Source organism: Polyodon spathula, chromosome 14 (assembly GCF_017654505.1).
Source record: "Polyodon spathula isolate WHYD16114869_AA chromosome 14, ASM1765450v1, whole genome shotgun sequence".
Taxonomy (NCBI): Eukaryota; Metazoa; Chordata; class Actinopteri; order Acipenseriformes; family Polyodontidae; genus Polyodon; species Polyodon spathula.
Genome location: NC_054547.1, coordinates 1,831,701 through 1,858,168, shown reverse-complemented (window position 1 = coordinate 1,858,168; position 26,468 = coordinate 1,831,701). Strand labels below are relative to the sequence as shown.

The 26,468-nt window shown below is 39.3% G+C and overlaps 1 protein-coding gene across 8 annotated transcripts in view; it reads left to right on the top strand.

The window, feature by feature from the left end:
• The window catches only part of LOC121326688 (phosphatidylinositol 3-kinase regulatory subunit gamma), a 112,176-nt gene extending 93,323 nt beyond the window's left edge, over nt 1–18,853 (top strand). For 4 of the 8 annotated variants that reach the window (XM_041270054.1, XM_041270053.1, XM_041270055.1 and 1 more), the window contains 9 exons: nt 9,408–9,519; nt 10,511–10,609; nt 10,870–11,050; nt 11,176–11,301; nt 11,562–11,704; nt 12,259–12,435; nt 12,719–12,793; nt 13,222–13,392; nt 14,154–18,853. In XM_041270054.1, coding sequence (XP_041125988.1) covers nt 9,408–9,519; nt 10,511–10,609; nt 10,870–11,050; nt 11,176–11,301; nt 11,562–11,704; nt 12,259–12,435; nt 12,719–12,793; nt 13,222–13,392; nt 14,154–14,352 — 1,283 coding nt within the window. In that variant the 3' untranslated portion in view covers nt 14,353–18,853. Of the gene's footprint in view, nt 259–4,360; nt 4,483–9,407; nt 9,520–10,510; nt 10,610–10,869; nt 11,051–11,175; nt 11,302–11,561; nt 11,705–12,258; nt 12,436–12,718; nt 12,794–13,221; nt 13,393–14,153 lie in introns of those variants that run through there. The other 4 variants (XM_041270056.1, XM_041270058.1, XM_041270057.1 and 1 more) reach the window with 3 other exon arrangements.
• The last annotated feature ends 7,615 nt before the right edge of the window (nt 18,854–26,468 follow it).

Genomic DNA, 26,468 nt, shown 5'->3' with positions numbered 1-26,468 from the left:
ATTCTGAAGCGGGTATTCAGAGCTCGAGACTGTTAAAGTGTACTTGGAAGTCTGCTGTAATAATAGGTGTTTTGTGTATTTTTATTTTTTTTTTTAATTGCAAAAGAAAGTGTGTGTGTGTGTGTGTGTGTGTGTGTTTAATCTAGACAATGTATAACACAGTTTGGACTATGGAGCAAGACGATAGTGACTGGAGAGACGTCATGATGCCATATTCAACGGAGTTGATATTTTATATCGAAATGGATCCGCCACCAGGTACACAACGGATTGCTCACCTTTTCTTTATTCCCTTTTTTTAAATTTTTGTTAGTTCTGATGTATCGAAGTTGAGGTTTTAAAGACAGAGGGTGCAATATGTTTGATTTATGTACATATATAGCTCGTATTTTATAAATGCCTAGGTTGATCAACCTGCTAGTTTTAAAAGGGACATTGTACTGTACTTTTATGGATTTGTGTGCATCAGACATAATTTAAATTGACATCTGTCTCAATCAAGATATCTGCAAATTTAAAAAAAAAAAGCTGTTCCTAGTGACATTCTTATAGTAAAACATCGAAGTTAAAACTTATCGACTTCATTTAAATGCGTGTGTGTGTGTGTGTGTGTGTGTGTGTGTGTGTGTGTATAATAATATATATATATATATATATATATATATATAATATAATGTGTGTGTCATATAATGCATTTAAGTGAAGTGTTTTTAAATTAATAAGACCGATCTTCAGGGTCAATGGGATTACGTAACAGTGTACTTTTTGTTTTTAATTGTCACTATGACAGTTGTGCTAACCATGAAGTAATTGCTTTTGCTTATATCTGTATATGATCTTGTGTAATACACTTGTATGTTGTGTTATATACTTGTTCCCAATGGGGCACTGCATGTTGTGCAGCATCCATTTATACAGTGCAATCAATATTCTCTGCAGTAAACTGAAAGGGCTTGCTTGTTTCCAAAATTACATTACTGGAACACTGACTTGTGAGATTATTGCTATGGATATACAATCTTATATTATCTTATATTCTTCGTATTATTATTATTATTATTATTATTATTATTTTATATTATATACATTATTCTAAAGTATTTCACAATTAAGTTAGTGTCCCTATGTAACTTATGCAAATCATTATATGTTAATATATAAAGGAATAATTTAAATATACAGTATAGTACAATATAAACACACACAGGGATTTGCAAATTAGAGGTGTGGAGTATTGTTATGTGAAAGGCTTACTGTCTTATGCAAAAATGTGTGCTTTGTTCATTTGTCAACCCCAAAACGCCAGATTAAGAACCATGTCTATCACAATGGTACTGTAATTTATAGTGCTCTGAAATGCAAACAGGCTTTGTTTGATCACCTGTAAGGCATCTTTCCAATAATGGATTCATGGGACAGTTTCATCTTCAGGTTGATCGACTCCCCTTTTTTTCTTTCTCTTTTTTTTTTTTAATTTGCTTTGCTGGTTTTATTTTGGACTATCATAGAGGCAACTGGACACGCACAGAGTATTTGCCATTGTAATTACTTTCCCCCCCTCTATATTCAGTCATGACAGGAAATTGCATGTGGAGACACTGTTGAACAGTGCGTCCGGTAGCTTGTGCTTGGATTTTTATTTTTCTCTAGTCATTTGGTTTAGGAGGGAAGGGGAGGGGTGTTGCAGTACCCCTTAGTGTTTTTGAATACTTTTTCTTTATTTAGTATTCCAGCTGACTTTAACTATCACCAGAGTTAACCCCGCTCTAGATTTGCATTGGTGTTACTCTGCATTAGCACTGTCACAAAGGCCTGGAGAAATGCACACAAGTTTTAATGGGGGGTGGAATGTGTTTTGAAGCGACCAGGTTTCCTAGTTGTGTGTAGAGAGCGTGGTCCCACCCAGAAGGTTCCTGGTAAATTCCTGAGTCTGTGTTTGTGTGCTGTACCCGGTGCTATTCAGGAGCTTTGCAGTCTGCTTAAATTGACAGCAGTTATTTCTTTGTTTGAAGCAAATGTATTCCAACGAGATCTGTTTTTGTTGCAGTGCAATTCCAGTCTAATACTGTATTGTCCTGTCGCAGGGTAGGTCAGTGCATATACAGTCCTTGTTGCAATTGGGAACCTGATTTTTATCGCGCACACTCCGACCCCCACACACAGCATTAAATTGCTTATGATGTTGGTTTTTTGGTTATTGCGTCAAAGCTTATTCTGTGCAGTGGTTATTTTTATATATATATATATATATATATATATATATATATATATATATATATATATATATATATATATATATATATATATATATATAATTTTCTGTTTCGCTATTTGTTTTATGTAGGAGTCAGAAATAAAGAGCAGTGGCTGTACTGTAGCATTTCATCCACATGTCTGAAATCTGAGTTAAGCTGCTGTTTGAGTGTAGTAAGCTGCACACATACCCGTGATTAGTGTGAAAGCTGTTCTTTCTCATTTTACAACCTTGATTTTTTATGGTTTAATCATAAATACTTTATAATCTGAAAGCATTCCACATACTGTAAATATTGAATATTCTTGCCTGATGCAAATCATGAGCTCGGAGTATTCTTAGTCTTATTATGCTTACAATTCTGCAGGCTGATCCCCATCAGAATTCAAAATGAGACTGCTTCATTTGCATGGTGTTTTAACACCAAGGTAGGGAAACAAATATGTGCATTTACCTGCAAAGAAAGTATTGGTATTAGAAGACAACACTTAAGTTGCACTAAGCATAAAATGTAAGCAGTCTGTTTGTTTAAGCCCCTTGCTGTATTTGTTCCACTTGCGTACTTTTCTTTTCACATGGTGTGTGTGTAAAACCATGAAAAGCAGGCTTCTGTTGAATACGTTCTGCTAGTATGTAAAGGTGAACACAAAAGCCTTGACGTGTGAATAACTACAGTAGACTTCACTTTGTAATCTAGCCATTCGTTACTCTTCAGTAAAGTGCACACTGCAGTGTGCCACCAGCAGCAGTTACACAGTCACACAAAACCCTGCAGGCACTGATTCAGAGGTAGCCCTGTCTGCTTGTGTGGAGCCACTGCAGCTGTTTAATCAAAGGCTTGCATCATTGGAAACATGCTCTTAGGGACAGTATGTGTAAAAAAAAATAATAAATAAATTCTGTCAGTGCGGATTCTTTTTTTTTTCTTTCTTTCGGTAGCTTGACAGAGTGTGTGTGTGAGTGAGACAGTTAGGGAGGTGAGGTCCTGCAGATGTTCGTTAGAATATTTATTGCAGTGGAATTGAAATCGGAAAGAATCTTGGTGTGCTTTAGGAGTTAAAGGGAGGGGTATGCTGTGTTTTATGAGCTTGGAATGGATAATCAGTGGGTGAATGCCAAGGGCTCCACCCCGGACTTGGGTGGGAGGAGGGGGGTGCAGCGACTCTCTATTAAGAACGTACAGTAATGGGGTTCATTGTGTGTCATGACAATGGTTTCATGCCATCTCAATAAGATTAGCTTTCTTTCAGTTTCTTACTGTTTTAGTAGAAAAGCATTTCTCTTTTTTATAATAGGTGTTTTTTTTTTTTTTATTGGCTCCATTAGAATTATTCCAAAAGCTGGTTTTCAAGTATTTATTTTCCCTTTTGCTACCTAGCAAGTTTAATGTATTTGCAGTCAGAGGCTTATTGCTGCCAACAAAAATGGCAATTTTAGCTAAGCAGTGTATTGTGTGCAATGTGGGTGGAGGATGAGACTTCCTATTCTATCCTGTACCATGGTGTATCTGAATACAGTACGCAGTACTGGGTTATTTGGACTTTTCTGAGCAATGTACTGTGGTCCTTGTCCCCTTTATTGTGTCGTAATATGGTAAATATAAAAAGCATGTTTGGCATGTTTGAGTGTGTTTGCAGAAAATGTGAGCAAGCTAAGTTAGGGGCATAGCTCCTTTTTGCTGTAAGCTGGCGTTTCTGTTCTGGTAGTACATGTTAAAAAAAAGACACAGAAAATATGGAAATTCTGCAGGTACATTTATGCAACTCTGACTGTTTATAGTATGTTCTAACTAAATGATTTGGCCAGCTAGCTCTTGGTTCATGTGCGATTTCTTTTGTATTTAGGCAGCAATATGTGTCCATCGTCCCCTTTTTTTTGACCTCCTCTGGTCAGTGTAAATCATTTGCTCTGTTAGACTCCCAGCACCTCTCAATATAGTCTTCCTGTGCCTCTTGCTGCGTCAGAAACACCGGACCCTCCCTCTCTGCTCCTATTGGCTGACACTGTGTCTCCATTCAGAGATTAGTTCTGCCAGGACTGATTTAGGATCAGGGTTTGCAGTCTGAGGGAGGAAAGGGGAGGGGGAGCGCAGGGGGTTACTAACGAGCGCTTTGCAGAGAGGCATCCAGCCCGAGCACCTACACACAGCACTCCTCCATGCGTGAAGAAGAGCTGGACAAGCTTTACAATGCACACCAGGCAGCTGCCGGAGCAGGCGTCTGAGAGCGGTAAGGGCTGGGGAAATATTGCAAAGCTTGTTCTTTTGTATAGTTGGTGACAGGAGCTGGGGGAGTTTTAACCACATACAGTTTCAAGGCAGTGAAAATTTAATTTTGCTAAATGTACCATTCTAGTGTGGTAATGTGGGACAGTATACATGTTGACTGAGCACTGCTGAAGTGCCTGTGTCAAAATTGCTGTGTGCTAATGCAATGGATTCTGATTGCACTTGTACTTTTGAATACTCTCAGAAGGGGCTGCATGTAAATCATGCTGTAGGTGGTTCTGCTTGGTGCCTGTACTTGTGCAGCAGTGAAACTGAACAATGGGGTAAGCTCAACACTTCAGTGCAGCCAGCGAGGCATGGTCAGTTTCTTGGATTAGGTTGGTGTGAGCTACAGTAGTGTTTGCAAGACGCTGCAGTCTTTCAGTAAAGAGGCCTATCAAATGGGATTCTTCTAGCTAGAATGCACTGTACTGATTGAACCCGTGGCTGCAGTCAAACCCACACATAACGGCTGCTCTGGGCACCGTCTCGGACAGATGACCGTCTTTAGCACAGGTTCTAATTGAATATGGACTTTGCTTTTAAAAGTGAAAATAGTGAGGTCATCAAATGCATAATGCAATAATGAAAAAAAAAAAAAAAAAAAATGCTTCAGTGGAGTTGAATGGAAAAATTGGTAGAAGTTAGAATTCAGATTTAACTAGGCTTGATCCTATGAAGCCAGGAGGTTGGATGACTGCTGCAGTGTTCTGTTTGTGTTCGCTGTAGCGGGTTGTAATTGCAGCAGTACAGTATGTGAAGCGCCACTTTTTGTATTTTAAAAGAGCGCAGATGGACCTGACAGTGGGCTTGCTGTTTCTGGTAATTCACTAAATATTTGTACTGGACCTTTGACCCTTTTATATTGTAGTACAATAGTGTCTTTGTCTGCATGCAACACTCCTTTTATTTTTTATAATAATTTGATACAGAATGTATTGCAGCGGTAGATGAAAATGGCTCCAGTACAGAAACAATGGAAAGCTCTCTCTAGCATTACTGAGGATTTAACTTTTAATAGTAAAAATCACAAGATTTAATTCATAGTTGTCTAATTTTTTTTAATAAATCTTTATAAATAAGTATTGCAGTACAGTACAAGGTAAAACGTTCCGCTTTTTCTTTTAAGTCAGTGGCCAGCGTTTTACTGGTTCCTACAGCACCACCTCAAGCACCCAGTCCAGCCCCACAGCAGTGTAAAAGGCTCCAGTTAAATGGCTTCAGCAGAGCGCTGCCTTTTCTGTTTCTTTTGTTGAAGAATCCAACCTTCTTTTTTTGTGCTGCTGGGGCTCAACAGGATTTCATGCTGGCTCCTGATCCGTGCCTCCAGTGCTCCGTCGCTATCTCTGCTCCAACACCGGAGAGCACGGCTCTGAGTCTCAAACTGACATTTTCATTTGTGCATGTTCTTTCAATCGGGTTTGCAGGATCGGCCCGTTGCAAGCGTACAGCCTGTCTGCCTGGCCGCCCGGGCGCTTAGACATTAGTTTTATTTTATATTCTTGCAGTATAGGGTGAGCTGCCCTGGACCAAGCCCTGTCAATGTTCTATTTCAAATTCCATAAAGCTGCCCATCTCGGTTAAGCTGGACTATAAAACCGGTTGTTGCTGTGCACTGTAATGCAAGTGCGTGACGTTTATTTGTTAGTTAATTTTAAATTAAGTGATCTGTACTCTACTCGGTAACGCTATTCAGTTATACATCTTGTTGTATTAGCAGTTTAATTTAACAAAGACATTGGCATTGCCCTACACGCATCTCATTTCTGTTTCTCTTTGTGTTTCTATACATCTCTTGGTTGAGCTTCCTGGTGGAGCTCTTTGAGAAGCAGAAGGGAGCCTTAATTCAGCTGCTCTTGGGCGTATGTTCCTAGCAGTGTGAATGGCTCTTTCCTGCTCACTGTATATTTAAACGGTGCTGTTGTGGAGCCAAAAGGGGGGTTGAGGGGAGTAAATGAACAAAGTACAGACCAAGAAACCATTGGAAAGGACTGCTGCCGCACCTGCGTTTGGCTCCCTTAACATTAAACTGATTCTTAAATACATAGTTACCTGTTTGTTTTGCTCCCAAATTAAGAACATAAGAACATAAAGTTTACAAACGAGAGGAGGCCATTCGGCCCATCTTGCACATTTGGTTGTTAGTAGCTTATTGATCCCAGAATCTCATCGAGCAGCTTCTTGAATTGTATGTTGTGGTTAAGATTCAGTGCACATGTTTCTCTTTGCGGAGAGAACTCTCTACTCTGCGAGCCCTCATGACTGCTGCACTGTGCATTGCTTTGAGACCCGGTTACATTACTGTGATAGCATTGGGAATTTCTGGGGGCTCTTGCTTCTGCCTAATGTATGATGGTTTGATTTTGGGCGAATTCATGACTAAGTGCTCATTCATACAGTACGCTAATGTTGGCCAAAACACCTGTCAACTTGACTTTCTAATAGTTTTAACTTCTTTCTAATGGTGCTCGTGGGCTTGGGTGCAGATGGTTGGTTTCTAGAGCGTGTCCTGAGTTCTTTTTAGTTATTGTTAATCTGTTGAGCTGGTAAAGCTGAGATCTGTCGAAGTGTCTTGTTGCTGTTGACTAACACAAGTTGCCAAATGGATTCCAGCCTTTGATGTGCACACATCTAAATTGCTTAATAGTTTTGTAACGGTGATCGTTGTTTGAGCTTCTATAAATATATTTAATAAATGAATTGGGATGAATGTTACACTGGCAGCTGCTACTGTAGTGTGTGTGTATAGTAAGCAAACTTAGAATTAGTGGTGGGTTTTTTTTATTAGTTTTTTTTTTAAACCTGATACGGAATACTTTTGTACAATTTAAAGTAGAAAATGATTCAAACTAAAGGTTCCCGCAGCCCAGGATAAATGTCATTGCTGTCCTCCACCTCCTCAATGAAGGGGATAAATTTGTGTTACCAGTATGCCTTCACACACTCCTCATCTGGAAACGGCTGTTTTTTTGCCACCCCGTATTGTCATGCAGCTAGAATCAGACAGACCAGAGAAACTCAAGCTAACAACAAAACAGCACCTGTGTCTTGACTACAACGACTCCTCCTCCTCATGACATGTCTGTCTCCCTGACGAACTTGTCTGTTCCTGTTCTAACAAGTCTGGGCATGACTGGGGCTGAGGATTCCTTCTATGAGCAGGGAGGGGGATTCTAGAACCCCGGGGAGTGTTCCTTGGAATCCCCCATTCCAAACAGCCTTGGTTGTCCCATTCAAACTAAAAGTGAAACACAGGTGCTGGAGCCCTTATCCATGATACATTGCAATGCATCATTAACCAAGCATACAAAACGCCCCTTTTTTCAGATCGGAAACATATCAAGCCAAGGAATTGGGAGTACAATCTGCACCCGATTTGTGACTTTGTTGAAAATATTCATTAGGAGTGAATATAAAGAATATAAAGCTAGGTTATTTAAATTGAAGGGGGTGTATGCTGAATCTGAAAATGAAGACCTTATAACAAAGGCTATTCTGCGGTTCTGCACATCCCCAAGCAGTCAGCATTTCAACTTGAAAGAAATGACTTCTGACACAGATCGGGTTAAAAGAATAGGCTGGAGTTTATTGAATCACTTGGCTGATTTCAAAATGAAAATCTTTCAACACTGTAGAAAGTTGAAACGGGTATTTGATGTTGGGACTCCAGGGTGCGGAGCGTCTGGGTCAGGGTAAAGGTTAGTTTGGATTGGCCCGTCTGGGCAGGGCTGTGGTATACAGTGAGAACACAGGACCTACTGTAAGCGTGCTGGGTTTTTTCCACGTCTCCTGGTGGTTTGAAACACTGCACCTGGCCAGCTTCTTTAATCCTAAACCGGGCTTTCAGGGCTGGTGTGTGGCAGTTTTACTTCCACCACAGTGTTTGTTTTTTTTGCTCTTTTAATTAGTAGACCCTGATACTATTATGATACCCTCCTGCAACTTCCTTTGTATCATAATTTGTGTTTGGATTGGAGTTATGTCAACTATACTGTGTCATTTTATTCTTTCACTACTGTATGTATTCTTGAAATATATAGTCTAGGGTGCTGGTGAACTCCTGAGGTAACGATCTGACCAAGATCATTTCCTACTTTAACTTAGTTCAGCTCTTTTGCAAAAACGAAAAAACCAACGCCTCGCTTACCTATTTGAGCAGGCTGTCTACAGTTACACACCAGGGTGTCTGTGTTTATAGTGAAGTCCGCTAAAAGGGAAGTCTTGTGTGTGGTTAATCATGCAGTACCATTTAAACAGTAATACTGCACGTGTACAGGGGATTGGGGCGGGGGTACAAATGCCTTCTAAATGTAGGACTTTGATTAACTATGAAAGGCACAGCTGATCTGACGGAGGCAGCTTTGAGCTGAAGGTGTTTGGTTAGCGGGCGTTTCCGTATTCCAAACCACTCAAAATGCAATTCCTGAGGCATTCTGGAGAACAGAAGGAATTGGAGGCAATGGTTTGGATGTTGTCCTGGTGTTTCTTGGTTATTGGGTCCGTCTCCTGTAGGGATTGATTTAGCCAATAGTCTAACTAGCTGACTGTCTGGAGAATCCTGTAAAAAGAAAAAAATAAATGTGCTGGATTGTTAAGATCTACTTCTGCTACTGACATAAAGGCAGTGTTTGATAATGGCATATGCACTTTCAGCACAGCCCCTGCACAGGTGGGCAAAACAAGATTGGATTGTGCATGAGTGCAGCTACGGTATATAGTTGACTTAAGTAGTTTAGAAAAATGATTCCCCGCACAGCTTAAGTAGCGCTTGCTTTGGTTTCTATCCCTGTTGTGTCTCTATTGGTGCTGCGTGCAGTGTAGCACTACTTTATTGTTGATTTGCTGCTCTGTACTGATGTGTGTGTGTGTCTCTCTCTCTCTTTTCAGCTCTTCCTCCAAAGCCACCTAAACCAGTGACTCCAGTCAGCACAAATGGGATTAAGGACACAGCCAGCATATCGCTGCAGGAAGCAGAGTGGTACTGGGGAGACATATCTAGGTAATGCTTATGCTTTAAAGGAAATGTATTGGTTCAGTGCTTACTGCTTGTATATCTAAAGATCCAGTACTGTAGATAGGGACCTGGGGTTACAATCCATTCAGAAAATACATTATTTTGTCTTGCATACAGTATTTATTCACTTCGCTATGTTGATGGTGAGGGGGCGGAGGTGTAGTATGATCCTGCCGAATCCCTGTGCTCTCAATCCATTGTTAAGAGACCCCATGCATTAAGGCTCTTGCGTTCACAACTGAGTGCTTTATTTACACAGAAGCTCAGTCTTGCGCTTCATAAATTGAGAAATCAAACTCTCTATGTTCACTTAAACGTTAACATTTTGTAAAAATAAATAAATAAAAAAAGATTTCAAATACTGTTCAAGTATGAAGACGCTGCATGTCAAGGCAGCTCCATGTCACAAGTCAGGAAGTAGAGGGAGTGGAGGGATTGGGCACTGGGAAAACCTTAAGTAAACATTTTCAGATACTTTTTTATTTTTACCTGCTGTTCGTTGATTCACATGTTGGCCTACAGGATGTCGGACAAAAGGTAACATGCGATATTATATATATATATATATATATATATATATATATTTATTTTTTTATTTATTTATTTATTAGTAAAGCATACTTCAGTGTAATAAAGCATATGTAAGCATTGTAAAGACCAGATTGGTATGGTAACGCACATACAAAATATGATGGACAATTTTCCCAAAGAGGCGATTCAGAATATATTATGTTGTATTGTACAGAGAAGTTCAAGCACTACCATAATAGGCTCATGTCACATTTTAAAGCCACAATCAGTAAAAATGTAGAACTGGTTAAAACGATACATTTCCTTACTAATGGGGATCTGCAGGAGAGCTGTACTGCTGTAAACCCCAGTAAGCTAGTGAGCATGAGCCCTCCTGCATGCACGCCTGCCCTGTCTGTTTCTTCTTTCTCCTGTCAGGCTGTTAAAGGTTGTGTTGTTTTTGCAGGGAGGAGGTAAATGATAAACTGCGGGACATGCCCGACGGGACCTTCTTGGTCCGGGACGCCTCTACAAAGATGCAGGGAGACTACACACTAACCCTAAGGTACTGGAAACACAACAGAACACTCGACTCCCCCCTCCCCCAAATCAACAAGAAGTATTTTCAGTGTCAAAGCAAATAAATCTCTGGAGTAAAATAAACCTGATTCCACCACATCAAATTACATTCTGAACAAAGGAGAGATAAACACACTTATTTTTTTGCCAGTAGAAACACATTGTTTTTTATTTGAAACCTCATTTATTAATTGGTTTCCTTTTGCATGATCTCCTTTTTGTTTTGTTTTGTATTCCTTTGTGCAGGAAGGGAGGCAATAACAAGCTGATAAAGATCTACCACAGAGACGGACAGTATGGCTTCTCCGATCCTCTGACCTTCAACTCTGTGGTGGAGCTGATCAACCATTACCGACACGAGTCTCTCGCCCAGTATAACCCCAAACTAGATGTGAAGCTCATGTACCCCGTCTCCAGGTATCAGCAGGTACGACACTTGCCTCCTCCTTGAAACAGAAGTCTACAAACAGGCAACAGCAAAGTATTGTGTCATGGTGTGGTGGTGGTTTTGTGTTTTTTGTTTTGTTGAGTATGCCTGTCTTCTGTCCACAGGATCAGTTGGTAAAAGAAGACAATATAGACGCTGTTGGAAAGAAACTCCAGGAATATCATAATCAATATCAGGAAAAGAGTAAGGAATATGATCGGCTATATGAAGAGTACACAAGGACCTCGCAGGTAAGGGCGCATGCAGAGCTAATTTTTCAGATTAGTAGTATTATTTATTTATTTTTTTAAATACAAATCCACATTGTTTCTAACCTAGAATTACTATAACAAAGAGAACAGTTAAAATGTACAGGTGTTAAGTGTGTGTGTGGGGGGGGATTGTACAAAAAACTTGACATTGTATTATTAGAGGAGGCCTTTTAAATGTGTCCGCTTGTGCTTGATACTCTGTCCCGGTTGCTGAGTTATTTGCATTCTCCCTCTGCCAGGAAATCCAGATGAAGAGAACGGCCATTGAGGCTTTCAATGAAACTATTAAGATTTTCGAGGAGCAATGCCTCACGCAGGAACGCTACAGTAAAGAGTACATTGAGCGATTCCGAAGGGAGGGGAATGACAAGGAGATAGAAAGGTGAGGTTTGTCATCGCCATTGCTTTAGGCTTCAGAGTTATGTGTTGCAACTGCAGCCAAGTGCTGATTTTGGCAAAAGACGAAATATAAAATTGCGTACATTTTCTTCACCCGTTTCCCCATTATCAAAGGATATACAGAATAGACCACTGAAAGCAGCTTTTTTATATTTGAATGTGTGCTTTTTAAGTGCAGCCTTTTATACTTCAGAAGTGAATGCATTGTGCCTTTCCTCTACTTATAATCTGATGCCCTAGGGGTGTCGGCAGGGGTTGACAAGCAGCTGCTTAAGCATGTGACCAGACCTGCACTTCTGTCTGCTGTGACACAGTGTTGGGTTTAGAGTTTGAGTGTGTTTCTTTAGCAATGGCAGGATTCTCAGTTAGGGTTGTTGTCCAACTAAACGTTCACATTTATTTGTTTATTTATTTCTATTTAATTTGTCTTGCATGCACTGTGTAATGTCCTAAAGTGCCCTTAGTTGTAAACAGTTGTCCACTCCCCTGTCTGTAGCTCTTCTTCCCTCCTGAATGTTTTCCTTTTTTCTGCGGCAGAATCATGATTAACTACGAAAAGCTTAAGTCCCGTCTGGGTGAGATCCACGACAGTAAGATACGCCTGGAGCAGGATTTAAAGAAACAGGCACTGGACAACCGAGAGACAGACAAGAAGATGAACAGCCTTAAACCGGACCTCATCCAGCTCCGCAAGATCAGGGATCAGTATCTTGTGTGAGTGCAACTGGGTTTTATCAGTATTATATGAGAAGTACAGCTTCTTGAAAAATTTGGTTGAACTCTGTGTGTGTGTTTGATTGTCAAGCTCTGTTACTGTGAAAATATTTCTTTGCAGTGAGATCCAGAAAGAAATTTTGGATACAAGATGAGATGTGGTTTTGTGTGAGAAACAAATAAATAAAAATGTCATAATCTTTATTTATTATTTTAGTATTGGAAATGTGATGCTGGATGTTCTATTCTTGATTTCCATGTTAATGCAGTCTCCTTTTTATAGCTGGCTCAATCACAAAGGGGTACGTCAGAAACAAATTAACGACTGGCTCGGAATCAAAAATGAAAACGTTGACGAGTGAGTATACGTTATGCTGCATTTTATTTCATCTGATAAATTTGACATTTCTCTGCTGCTAAATGTATTGTCGGTATTATCCAGTGCCGAAATGCTGAGTTTTTCTTAACGGCATGTTTTCAGATTCAGTCTTCAGATTTACTTTTGATGTTTTATTTTAAAGGCTGCAGATTTATGTTAAGTGAGAACAAGACATTGAGCGGTGAATGCATCTTGTATAGCAATTGCATAATTTATATTTATTATTCAAATAATGCAATTTAGTCCATTATGCAAATTTGATTAGTCTATTTTTAAACTAAGTGTTTTTGTTTAATTTTAAAAGGTGCTTAACAAATAATTCAGCAGTGTCACAAACTGATATGCTTTACTGTGAATATGCTGTAATAAGTAGTTCACTTTTTCACTTTCTTTTAAAACAAATGCAGCACCTACTTTGTAAACGAGGAGGATGAGAATCTGCCTCACTACGACGAGAATTGCTGGTTCGTGGGGGATCTGAACCGGACGCAATCAGAGGACCTTCTCTGCGGAAAACCAGACGGAGCCTTCTTAATCCGAGAGAGCAGTAAGAAGGGCTGCTACGCCTGCTCCGTGGTGTGAGTATTGCAGTTATCGCCTCAAGAAATGTTGGTAAAAGAGAGTAGAAATGTTTATCCTACAATAGACAGAACTGTATATGATTGTGTTAGACTTTGGTGTCTTTTTTTTTTTTTTTTTTCCCCACGTCCTATTTAATCCCTTTTTCATCAGCCTTTTGTGCTTGTTTCTGAGCCCTGCCCAGTTTTGAAACGTTGGCACCGAGGAGTACCAGATTTGCAACCCCATTGTCCTGCTAGCCTGGCTCTTGACCAGGTCTCGGTCATCCACACTGTGTGTGTTTTAATAGCCTTTTAAAATGGCTGATTTGTGTCTCCCAAAGCGGCCATTCTGCAGTGCTTCACAATGAGGCTGTCTGTGAAATTGTGTGGCTTTTACTTAAGGCAGACATTTCCCCTTTCTCTTTGACCGGGGTCAGTCACTGGCATTGCCACCAGAACAGCTGTATGACCCAGCTGTTGACAATGGGTGCCAGCATGACATATGGGCCAGTGAAAGTTGTGTTGCAGTTTTTTTGAGGACATTTTGCAGCTAAAATTTGTTATCACAAATAAAATTAAGTTTGGGGCCATGGTGTTTTTCAAACAAATGTTAGAAACCGTTTTGTAGATTAGCATTCAAATCACAGCAATTCATCCTGGATGTGGAACTTCATGCAGATTTTCAGTTAGTTGTTAACCAAAAGGTACATTCTGCATATATTCATGCTGATAGTGTTATCCAATGCTAACTGTCTGTGCTTTCTTTCTTGGAATTGCAGTGTAGATGGAGAGGTGAAACACTGTGTAATATACAGCAGCACGCGGGGCTATGGCTTCGCAGAGCCCTATAACCTGTACAGCACTCTCAAAGACCTGGTACTACACTACCAGCACACTTCTCTGGTCCAGCACAACGACTCTCTCAATGTGCGGCTGGCATACCCCGTCTACGCACAAATGCCCTCCCTCCGCAGATGAAAAGAAACCAGAACTTACACACGAGTCAGCCACCTTTTTGGAGTTTTATATTTTTTACTAGAACAATCGGAGGGCATTCTTTCTAAAGACTGCTTGATTTGCACATGGAAGTTTTGAAGTTCTGTGAAATGGAAACATGCCGCCGCAGAGACTCGCGAGAGGCACGTCTCGACCCCAGTTCAGGTGAACCTGGTGCTCCCTAAACTTTAGCTGGGACTTGTTTATTTTTTTCCCTCCTTTTTTGGGCAACGGAATAAAAGAAGGAAAATGGTAGTCTATGTTGGCGTACACAATACAGCAGATTCTATCCTCCAGGTGTTTGTATCACTGACTCATTGCTGCTGAATTTGAGGAGTTGTAGTCTTAAGCAACAAGAGGCTGACTGGAGTGTGAGCGTTGTTTTTTGGGAGAGGGGGGTGGCTTTTAGTTTAGTAAACTGCAACTCGGCTGGACTTTTAAGTGTCTGGTTTTCCTTCAAAAGAAAACAAGATAGCACTTCATCATTAAAGTGGAAGAAAAGGAGACCAAAGGAATCGTCAGAATTCAGATAAAAAATTTAATTAAAAAAATAACAAAAAAAAACAAACAGCAATGAAAACACAGATGGTTTATTTTGTACCGAACATAAAACAAAGTTTTGGCTTCGTGCAGCACTATTTAAAAAAAAAAAAAAAAAAACTCTTAAGAAAATGTATTCTTAACCAAAACGTACCCACCAAAACTTTGTTCATTGTCGGTTCTAAGCACTTAATTACAAAATAATAAAAATGTTTGTTTACAGCCGCACATTTCAACACCAAACTTTTAAAGAGAAAAAAGGTTTTCTGTGTAGTTAAGAAAAAAAAAAAAGCTGTTGTCTCCTTTTTATTACAATTGTAGAATTGTTTTGTTATGGTCTGTATTGCTAAAATAAATTTAATTTGAATTATCAGATACCAGTATAAAATGAAGCAGGTACTAAGGTTGTTGATTTAAAAGAAAGGAAAAAAGTTTATATTTAATAAGACGGAAAGCAATATAGAAATGCAAGCCAGAGCTTCTGGATGGTGGGGTATTGGTCTACTTTTGAAAGATATGCTGTTTTATTTTGCATATTGGTACAAAATGGGAGTTTTACATAGTGCATAATTACACTGCTGACTTTGTAACCAGCACTATTTATTTTTATTTTTTTTAACAATTCTGTTAGAATGATGCTTACTGTTTTGCAGTTAACAAGTAGCCTATCTATGTATTCCAGATTAGAAACACTTTGTTCATTTACTTTGTTAAAGGCTTGTTTTGCAAGAGCCTGTTATTAGGTCGGTTCCAGTGAGGATCACATGCATTTGCAAACCTGGTTACAAAGTCAGACCGCATTCAGAATGCCATGAAGGGATTCAGAATGCCACGAGGGGCTGAATTAACTTCCTTGCTAATGATTCAGTGGAAATAATATCAATCTAGATGGGGCCCCGCTCTAAACCAGACAAATTGTAGAAACCCAAAACTACCAAAATGCTAGAAGTTTTGCTTAAGGAAAAAAAAATGGTATTCTTTGGAAATCCCATTTTGAAAGGCCAATATAAAGTGTAAACTCTCTGTCCAGAAGTATGTTCTTGTTGACTAGTTATTGTTTTACAGTATGTGTGTGTATATATATATATATATATATATATATATATATATATATATATATATATATATATATATATTAGTTTTATAGTTTTTACAGCTTAATGCACTATGAGCTAATATGGACTGGATTTTAACGGGGGGTATAATAATGAGACTCCAGGCAGCGGATTGTGTTGGTGCAAACCTCCTTTGTGTTTTTGTGGTAGGAGCAGTGGTCTTTTTGTATGGTATACATTTACTCCAGCCCTTTTTAACCCTAGCTCCCTTTTGGATATTGCTGTAATAAGACAACTTGCTTGTTGGGTTTTTTTCAGTACAGTAGATGTCTACAACAGAGGGGGGGGGGGGGGGGGGGGGGTACCACTGTTTTCAAAGCAAATTTTTTGTGACCTGCAGATACAGAGCCTGGTGACTGTGTAGGCCTCTGTTGTCTAGCAGTCTCAAATGAAACCCTTTTGAATGTGCTGGAATACCTTACATGATCTACTCTGCTGCTGTGATTGGATGTGTGTTTTGTATGTTGGGTGTAAGCAGTGCCTCATGCAGATTGTCTTGGATAGCATGTTTAAGTGGAGGAACATAAACAGGAGGAAGCTGATCTGTGCTGGAATGCACGCCATGACAGATGCTGTTACTGTCAGTCTCCTTTTTGTTGAAGAGGAGCTTTCACTATATCTGTATAGTGGAAACAAATCTTCTTAAACATGAATCTGACCTCTCCAAACAATACAAAAAAGACCCTTTTAAGCTCAGTTCATGATTAAAATGATGATCATCCTTCTATTCCCCTACCCCCAGAAAACAAGTTGTAGCAGCCGCGTGTTGCGTGCTCTTTAGAAGAATAAGCAGAGCAGTGTTGCTACATGATTCCACCCCAGTGGGCTACACTGTGTCACTGCCTCTGCCTCTAGAATTCTGGCAAAATGTTCACTGTGCAAACCACTGGAAACTAGCCAGGTGTTTCCATGGATGCTGTCCTGACTTTCTAGAGCTGTTACATAAATGAAAAACATTTTTTTTTTCTTTCTTTCCTTGAGTGTTTATGCAGGGCATCAAAGAAATCAGCCTGCTTTCTTTTACTTGAACAATTGCTTGTTGAAATGTCTTTTTTTTTTTTAAATTTTTTTGCTCTGTATGCATAAGAGTCCTGTAAACATGAATGACATGTGTAGTGTTGGGCATTTCAAGGAACATAATTGCTGTACTGAGTTTGAGCCCCCTAATGTAAATGGTTATAAAGTATACTACTAAAAAAAGAAAACTTTCTAATTCCGATCTTCAACAATGCACTAGGTGCCTGTGTGACTTGAGCTACCATTATACACTAGCAAACCACAACCTGCCTTTTAACACTAAAAATCGCCAGCCTTGTGTGTGTTTGTTTTTTTTGGTCAGTATTTTATTTGCACATTTAAGCTAGACTGAGCAGTCAGTTCTCTTTTGTTTCTTTCTTTTTTTATGAACGATTGTCGTTCTCTGCGGGGCAGAAAGCGTTATGATTTGTGCTGATGAGTGGGTTATTGGTTTTCCTGTTATCTGTAATAAACAAGTAAGTAGCAGTACCTTTTTTTGGGGGGGGGGGGGGCAGCGGTCAAATGAGTTAATGTCCTGGGACAGCAGACGGAATGTAATCTTGGTTTTAAGGAAAGATTGGAACCTTGCTTGATTTTGAGGGTGTTTGTCACTTGGGTGAACCTGCCAGTCATCCGTTGTATTTGGTGAGAACCACAAACCAAGCTGCAACAAGATATGTTTTGTTTGGTTTTTTTGTGAATTTTTTGGAGAAAAAGGGATGCTGCATTTATTTCCGTATTTTTCATGAAAGAAAATCCTGGCTGACGACCTCTTTCTGCATATTTACAAAATCCCAGCATGTATCTTTGGTACTCTTGACTGTTGTTGTTTTTTTTTTTTTTTTTTTTTGTAATAATAAAAAAAAAAAAAAAAAAAAAAAAAAAATTCTGCTGTCTGTTAATGGTGTAGTCGAAATTAATTCATTTTAGCTAGCTAGAGATACAGAGAGATAACGAGAATGTGAAACAGAGAAAGAGCCTATGTTGCCTATAGATATAAGTACAGTACAAAGTTATGAAACAAAACCATTCCACTCTCTATGGTAGGCGTACTAGCCAAAGAGACGCATGTGGTAAAATTGGCAAGAACAGCCCTTATACAGTACTAACCAAGCACAGGGATAAAAGAAACGGAACGTTGCAGAACTAGCAAGCTGGTTCAAGGGAAAGGGTCGAGGCATCCACAAATACAAAATTATACATAGGCTTTAACCAGGACTGTGAACTCTTAAAGTAAACCTTCAACAACTTTCCACCATTGAAAATGTTATTAAGATAGGAATACATTAAACCACCTACACAGGTTTCAAACAAAACACACACACACACACACACACACACACAAACACAACCAGCAAGATTACAAGAGCACAGAGATTACAGGCAGGGTGAGCTATAGCTAGGCCTCCACATTCACAGATTCCTGACCAGGCTCTGTTCTAATCCAATCTTCTTCCCTTAAGAAGATACACTATGGCATACACTTTAACGTGTCTTGTAACATGCGCTGCAGACCAGTTCAAGAACTACCTTTTCTTCTTTCTGGCCTCCCAGCCAACAACTGTGTAGACAGGTAATCTGATCATCTTGTTTCAATACATTTTTCTTTTAAAAAGGCTTGCTCTTGGTGTCAAAACAGTGTTTTCTTCAGGTGTCATTCATTGACATCACGTTACAGATTTTTCATCTGTTGCAATAGTTTGTATTGGTTTTAGAAAATCTCCATGCTTTCTGGGGCGAAATGATGTATATCATTGACAGAACTCCACAATACTCATCTGTCTTGCAGAATAAAAGATAAAAAGGTACGTTGTTCAAACCTGTCAGTGTGTAGTTTTTTTTTTTGGTTTGTTTTGTGAGTATGCTTGGAGGGTGTCTGTTAGGAAATTCTTAAATCCCCCAAAAGTTGATGATGGTTGGAGGGTGGCTTGGAGATGTACGAGAGTAAGAGTTACACTGTGGAAGAAGCAAAGCTTTTGTTTCAGTGGTGCGAAGCATTTTCCACATTTAAAATAAGAAAATACATGAAATTGCACTGCTGACCCCCACCCCAATGACCCGCTTTCCCGACATATAATCATCAGACACAATGGCAAATTCATTAGGTGGCTGATAGAATCCAATGCAAAGATTCCCATTGGGGCTGGTTATACATATGGAAATTCATGTAATTAAGATGTGGCTTTGGGGAGACACAATGTGCATTCTCCTAATGAGTCTGAGTCTGTCAGCCTTCAATTGGTTTGGATAATTGGAGTTTTTTAGCACCAGGTCATCCCAGAGACACACTTTATTATTCATAAGAGCTCAGGTACCCGATAAAGTCTCAGTGGAATAACAACTGCTTAACATCTTGATACATTGTGTCCTCTTATTATTATTTTAAAATATGTTGTAATATTAATATAAGGGAAACCTATATACTGATTCACAATGAAAACGCAGCAGTCTTAAGTTTTACATCAATAGCTCATTGGGCACATACATAATGATATTTACATTTTAAATAGTGAGCAGATAGGGTTGTTGATTGTTTAAGTGGTATTGTTCCTTGGGATAACAAAATACTGAGCTCAAGTCATGTGATTTCATAAAAAAATACCAGGTGCTCAGTGTTTGGTATTTACGTTGAGTTAAAATTGCCAAAATTAGTTGATTAAGAATCTGTATAAATAGCCATTTGAAAATATTTTAATTAACATAAGAACAGCAAAAGACACTACCATGCCCCGCTTGAGTAATGAAGATCGCCTGGTTGCTATCGGCATGATTGAAGGCGGCCTGTCTGTGAGAGAAATCAGCAGACTAGTCCAGAGAAACCAGGAAACCGGCTCTGTGAGGGATAGGCCACGTCCTGGAAGGCAGTGGGTCACCACACCAACCCATGACCGTTATGCTGACTGTTGAATTGTTCAAGTCAACCCGTGGGGTGGTGGAAGTGTGATGATGTGGAGAGGAATCTCCTTTAACAGAAGAATGCTTTTGGTGCAGACTGAGGGCAATCTTACTGCTCACCAATACAATGATAAAGTCCTTGAGGCAGTTTCTCTGTTCTTGCAAGGCAATTCGGAAGTGTTGATTTTCCAGCAGGACAATGCAAGACCACACAGTGCTAGGATTACAATTGCATAACTTCAAGAAAACAATGCGAGGTCTTGCTGTGGCCAGCTTTTTCTCCTGACCTGAGTCCAATAGAACATTTGTGGGACCAAATCGCCAGCGCCATCCACAGGAGACAACCACGACCAGCCAACCTTCGCCAGCTGGCTGCAGCTGCTCAGGAAGAGTGGAGGAACATCCCACAGCAGTCTATCCAGAGGCTGGTCAGGTCTAGGCATCAACTCTGCCAGGATTGTGTAAATGCTTAGGGAGGTCATATCTGATACTAAGTTTGTAATGTTTTCATTTTGACAGTGTGTCACGTTTCATACTGAAAACTTATGATTCTTTGATTCTTTGATCTGTATTTTTGTTCGCGATTTTGTTTGATATCTATGTTTCAAATATTTGATAAATCCATTAGACCTGAGTGCTGAGTTTCTTTCATGCATCAGTGTATATATATATATACTCTGTAAATATTAGGATGCCATCACTCTGCCAATATTTTTAATAACAAGAATCATAACCCTTGACTCCTGGTCCTCTTGACAGTCTATCCATTCACAAGTAGACGAGGACGTTTCCACAGAAAACAACAAAAGGGTTAATTCAAATCGGCATACAGCTTCAAGGTGTGAATCAAAGAAAAGAACAGAGAGTTGTGGGTCCCATGGCAACAGTTCTGACAGGAAAACAAACCTCAGCCGATTCCTTCCTTTATTTTCAAAGGATTGAATAATTGTCTAGAAAGACAATGATAAAGGAGGCACAGTGGGCTAATTCACTAGTATGATGTGATGTTCACCTTGGAGGGTTCAAATCCAGCTCATTCCTTTATTTTCAAAGACTGAAAATACACATGTAACTACTATCTAAACACACAGTATTGCTTCTGGAAATTCCACATAAAGGAAAAAACATCTGAGAGCGCTTAAGAGACCTTTGAATTACATTTCTAATAGTAGTTGTTTGGCTCAAGTTTGGCTTTTTTATTTTTTAATTATGTTGTTTTCTCATTTAAAAAAAAAAAAAAAAAGAGAGTTTTATTTATTTCCCATGTAGTACAGTAAAAGGTTAGGTTACCAGCATATATATATATATATATATATATATATATATATATATATATATATATATATATATATATATATATATATATATATATTAATGTAAAGAAAATAATGAATGAACATACTGATAGATATAGATTCCAAGTCATTAGCTTTCAGTGTGTGTAGGACCTTGATTTTCACTAATGAATGCAATAAATGAAGGTCTTGTTAAGGTATAAGGCAACTAATTTGGCCTGGATAAGGAGGAGCTTGATGAGTGCAACTTTAATCAGAGATCACAGTGTATTTCCTATGTCTCCACTGTGACCCTAATTAAACCCCAAAGTATGGAGCTCCACGGTGCAGGGAGGGGGTGCAGAGCCTGGAAGAGCCACAGTCACAGAGGAATACATTAAAGCCTGACCAGAGAGAATAAGAAAGTAATAATAAGCTTCTGGTTGCCCGTTACTTCAGTAAGTGTTCAGCGGTAAATTAGAACCTTTCCCTGATCGTCTTGTTATAGAGCAACCTGCAGCTCTCCGCCTTTCAACTGAGAGTTCATTTATCTAGAGCACATTTCCCACGACGACACGGGCAGACCTTTGAAAAAGTTTTCCTTAGTAAAAGCACAGCATGTGTAATAAAGCAAGGTGAACACATGGTACAGCACAATAAGCATTATAAAAAAAATAGCAAGATATGGTTAAGTATATTGATAAATATATCAAAACGGTAAATGCAGGCAGTGATATAACCATGGGAAAACTGAAAAAAATACCATGCAAAAATACTGTGGTAAATGTTTGTAAGGGCAGTTACTCCAATTCAACAGCTCAAACAAACACACCGTGCACAAACACACACACACACACACACTGCCTAAGGTCCCCAAGGGCTGTCACTGCCCCCTTCTGCCCTCCATGACTCCCAGGGAGTGTTCTAATGAGGCAGGCTTCACCATCCTCCCACAATCCATTCTCCCTCTGCCCCTACCCGCATCATCATAGATTCCTCTCCCAGCAGGTAGGTAAAGATGAGGGGCAAGGTCTGGCTAACAAAACTTACTAGATAGATAGCCCTGCCTGGCTGCCCACCTGCCAGCAATACAAAATCAAAGTCTTTCTTTTGTTCAGTCCCCTGCCTGGGGGGAGGAATAGTGATATACTAATATACACCAGGGGACTCTTCAGATTGGTATTCTAATTGGCATGCCTGGCATGAGACTGCCTGACAGATCAAATTACTGAATCATTGTGCCATTGGTTGATAGCGCTACGAAACCACACACCCCCTACTCGGCTCCCTGTAGTCATTTACGCGGAATTAGGAACTGCAGCGGATTTTCTTTTTTATTTCTTTTTTGCAGATCCCAGAATGCGTATGCTATCCACTTCAATGTATTCCATGTTTCAGCACAAAACAAAACTAATAACGAATATCATCCTGACACCCATTTACAGTACCTGTGCATGGAGCAGAGAACGGAGGTAAACAGTAAACTCGTATTCTGGCTACTTAATGCTATTTTTATATGCATATATCTTGATTTAACAAGTTACACAATGATGGAAAAAGATATTGCACTGCAGTCTTGGAAACAAAAGAAAATGAAAAATGTAAGTTATCCAAAGCTCACAGTGTTAAAGCCATCCTATGTTCCTATTCATTTCTTCCCCTAACCCTGGGCAGCAGTGAGATCCTTCACCTTCGAGATCTGTGTTGCAATGGCCGCAGATTGGAAGAATGTCACAGCAGTTAAAGTAATGGGACACACCTCCTAACTGAGAAATTAATTCCAGCTGTCATTCTGCTAGTTACCTCGCAGAACCATATGGAGCAGCTGTCCCTAACCCTACAGACAAAGAGTGTCTAACAAGTTTCAGTGCCGTGCGATTTCCAAGCAGTGCTTAGTATTCAGATTCCGGTAACGAGCGTGTTCAGGTGTGTGTTTTTGACAGAAAAGGAATTGGTAGAGAATAAAACGCATGCATGTTTCGTTTGCATTTTAAATGCTAGCGTCAAATAGAAACTTGTTTCCCGTCTCCATAGCCTTGCCCTGTAGCCGTTGGCTGCAAAGACCACACTTCTGTGAAAATCTGCAGAAGTGAAACTGAGACTAACTCTGGCACTGCCCAGCGCTAACAAGCAAAATCCAGCGAACAAACCCTCCTTCATTCAGCAGCCCTGCAAAAATAAACTACACACCTTTTTTTTCCTCTTTTGATCTTGTACAAATGTTGATTTTACTATGGTGCCCTGTTTTCATTGCTTTACCTCTAGAAATTCATTCCAGTCTTCTTAGGGCTCAGTATATATCATCAGTTTTATAAGGGATTTACATAGTAGTTACTTAGTAAATGCATATGTACTTACACACATTTACAAGGTTATTATGCATAGTTACAATGTAGTTAATGTGTAAATCTTTTCGGATGACCTAACCCTGACCCATTTCTGATACAATGGTGCACTTGCATATATCATGCAAAAAGATGTATGGATTAAGTCCATTGTAACTATGCATAATAACATTGTAATTGTTTGTTAGTACACATGTATAAGTAGCTACTATGTAAATACACAATAATTAGAGCATTTAATGTGAAGTGTTACTGCAATTCATCCCTGTGCCCCAAAACACAGTGGTACCTGTGGGATCAACATTTCCCAAAAAGGGGTTTCTGCAACCACAACTGGCACAGTGTCATCTATGTGGTCAGACTTGTAGAGGCACAGTTCAGGGATGGGAAGACAGTATGTTTTGTTGTACTATCACTATTGCTAAAAATACATCTAAGAAATTGAGACATGCACAGTGAATAGGATTGCATTCAGTGTGAGATTTATTAAATGAATTAGAGGAAGACTGAACCCCAATGCCATGTGTAGGAACATTCTGCTCTCATCTGTACTAAAGGCTCTGCAAGAAGGGATTACAAAAACTAGGAATAGTTTGGATGGAAATTTTTGGTCTTTTTTCTTTTGGCCAGCAGCAGGAAATTAGGCAGTTTTTCCAGCGAAAGATCAAAGGCTACTTTGTCGGACCCTGGCCTCTGAAATGGCAGACTCACTGGCTTCTATAAAGAGGAAAAACCTGCCCAGTGGATGTTGCTTTTGGACCTGCAGATCTGTCTGTGCAGCTGCAGCTGCTGTGCAATAATCTGCACCCAGCATGAGTCTTGAATCGTTAACATCTGGAACTAATAAGGGGAAGTCAGAAACTGAAAGAATGTGAGAAAATCCGACAGCTTCCATTAATTAGGGTTAAACCAAGCCCCCTTTGGGAGAAGTTTAAGATTCATGAGGGTGTGGTGTATATACAGGATACCTATAATAGCCATCAGCATGCTCTCATGCATTCGACAGGGGGAGGTGGAGGTCAGTGCCAGCATTTTAACACTCAAGTGAAAATATGACTTTGTCACGGAGCAGCTAAGAAGTTGGTGAGGAGTGGTGAATGCAGTTTATATTAATCGCTAGGCAGGTAGAGTGAATCGTTACCATGGGGTTTACTCTTCACCTATATTACATTATGAGCTTCATGTTTTCTTTGTCTATCATGAAATCTTTTTGTCTTGCTCAAGACTATTCCTTTGCAACTTCATAAGACTCCCTGCAATGCTTTTCGTTTCTCATATGTACTGCATGGAACAATCTGGAGGGAAAAGGTTCATGCAATATTCTTCATTGCAATCTAACTTCATGAAGGAACTCTTCAGTATTTGAGTGCACTGCTCAGAGATGACCTTGTTCTTTGTCCACAGCTCTTCCAAAACAGCTGGAGTATAGTGTTAGCAGAAGCGCGTTCAGTTTGCACTTGCTTTCTTACTTTGAAAGTACCATTTTTTTAAGCTTTCTTGTGCTTCTAGTAGCATTTGAGTCTTTTGTTCACGTACCCACACAAACGAGCACATGTGCACACCAACACATTTCTGATTTCAGTCAGAGATAGAATAAAAAATATTTCCCTGGTAAAGGAAAAGACTTTATGTTTTAAAAAAAAATCCATTGCTTTCTACTTAATGATGCTTTTTTATTATTATTATTACTTACTGTGCTAGTAATTTGATATCCAGTATGAGAGAAGAACCCAATACAACTGCACAATAATTGTGTTACTTTGCACATACTTGTACAGAGATAGCACATCATTTTGCATACTTCGCTGGGGTGTAAATTGTGTCAGAAAAGGGTTAGCGGTCAGGTTAGATTTATGGTTATATCGTGCAAAAAGATTATAACTATGTGTAAGTACATATATATTTACTAAGTAACTAGAGACAGTGTAAAGTGTTACCCTCCGATGCTAGCCATGATTAAAATTCAGGCCCCCTTTATGTTCGCGAGTTATTATGGTCTCTGCTGATTTACAATCAGAGCAAAGTGTGTGTGTGCGTGCGTGCCTTCAACTGAGCACTCTTGAGTGGTTTCATTGCAAGTGCATGAATATTTTAAATAATATATATATATATATATATATATATATATATATATATATATATATATATATATATATATAATACTATATATTATATTATATGAAAGCTATTTCAATTCCTGCGTTCATTCATTAAAACAACTCGTTCTCATATGGGTCTGTTTCATTTATTTATTTTGTCGAAATAATGACAGCATAGCGCTCCGCGGAGGTCAATGTTTAGGACAATGTTAATTATTTTTAAGTGGGTAGCTGGGTTCTAACAGGGAACTGAGGAAATGTATTCATGGTGTCTGTCATCATTCTCAGTTTCACAGCGCTTTGAGGACATGACTCAACCTAAAGCTACTCAAAGGGGAAGACATTAAAAACATGCATTGGAGCGAAAAGAAATGAGGGATTGATAATCAAGTCAGATGCACCACAGGGGGATTTACAATGTCATTTTATGTCAAATATAGCGTGAGGTGTGTGGTCCGCACATGCAAAACAGAGCTGATTGCTTTTGTTAACGATGACTATAAACTGCTACAGAACTAAGGGAGGACTAGGGACTTCTGTCACGTTGCACACAGGATCCCATAAAACCAACCCTGAGGAGGAAAAGAATAAGCTGCTGAATAAACATTGCTATGAATAACAGTCCACTCAGATTGCAGTTTATATGCTGTAATTTGAAGATACAGCACAGTGCAAACTAATACCATACAATACAATGCAGTTCAATATATCACCTTTAAGACAAAATCTTCCCAAAGCGTTGCATAGGAGAGGAATAAAAACACCATAGGACACACTCATAAAGCATCACAATGATGGGGTTCTACAGTATAG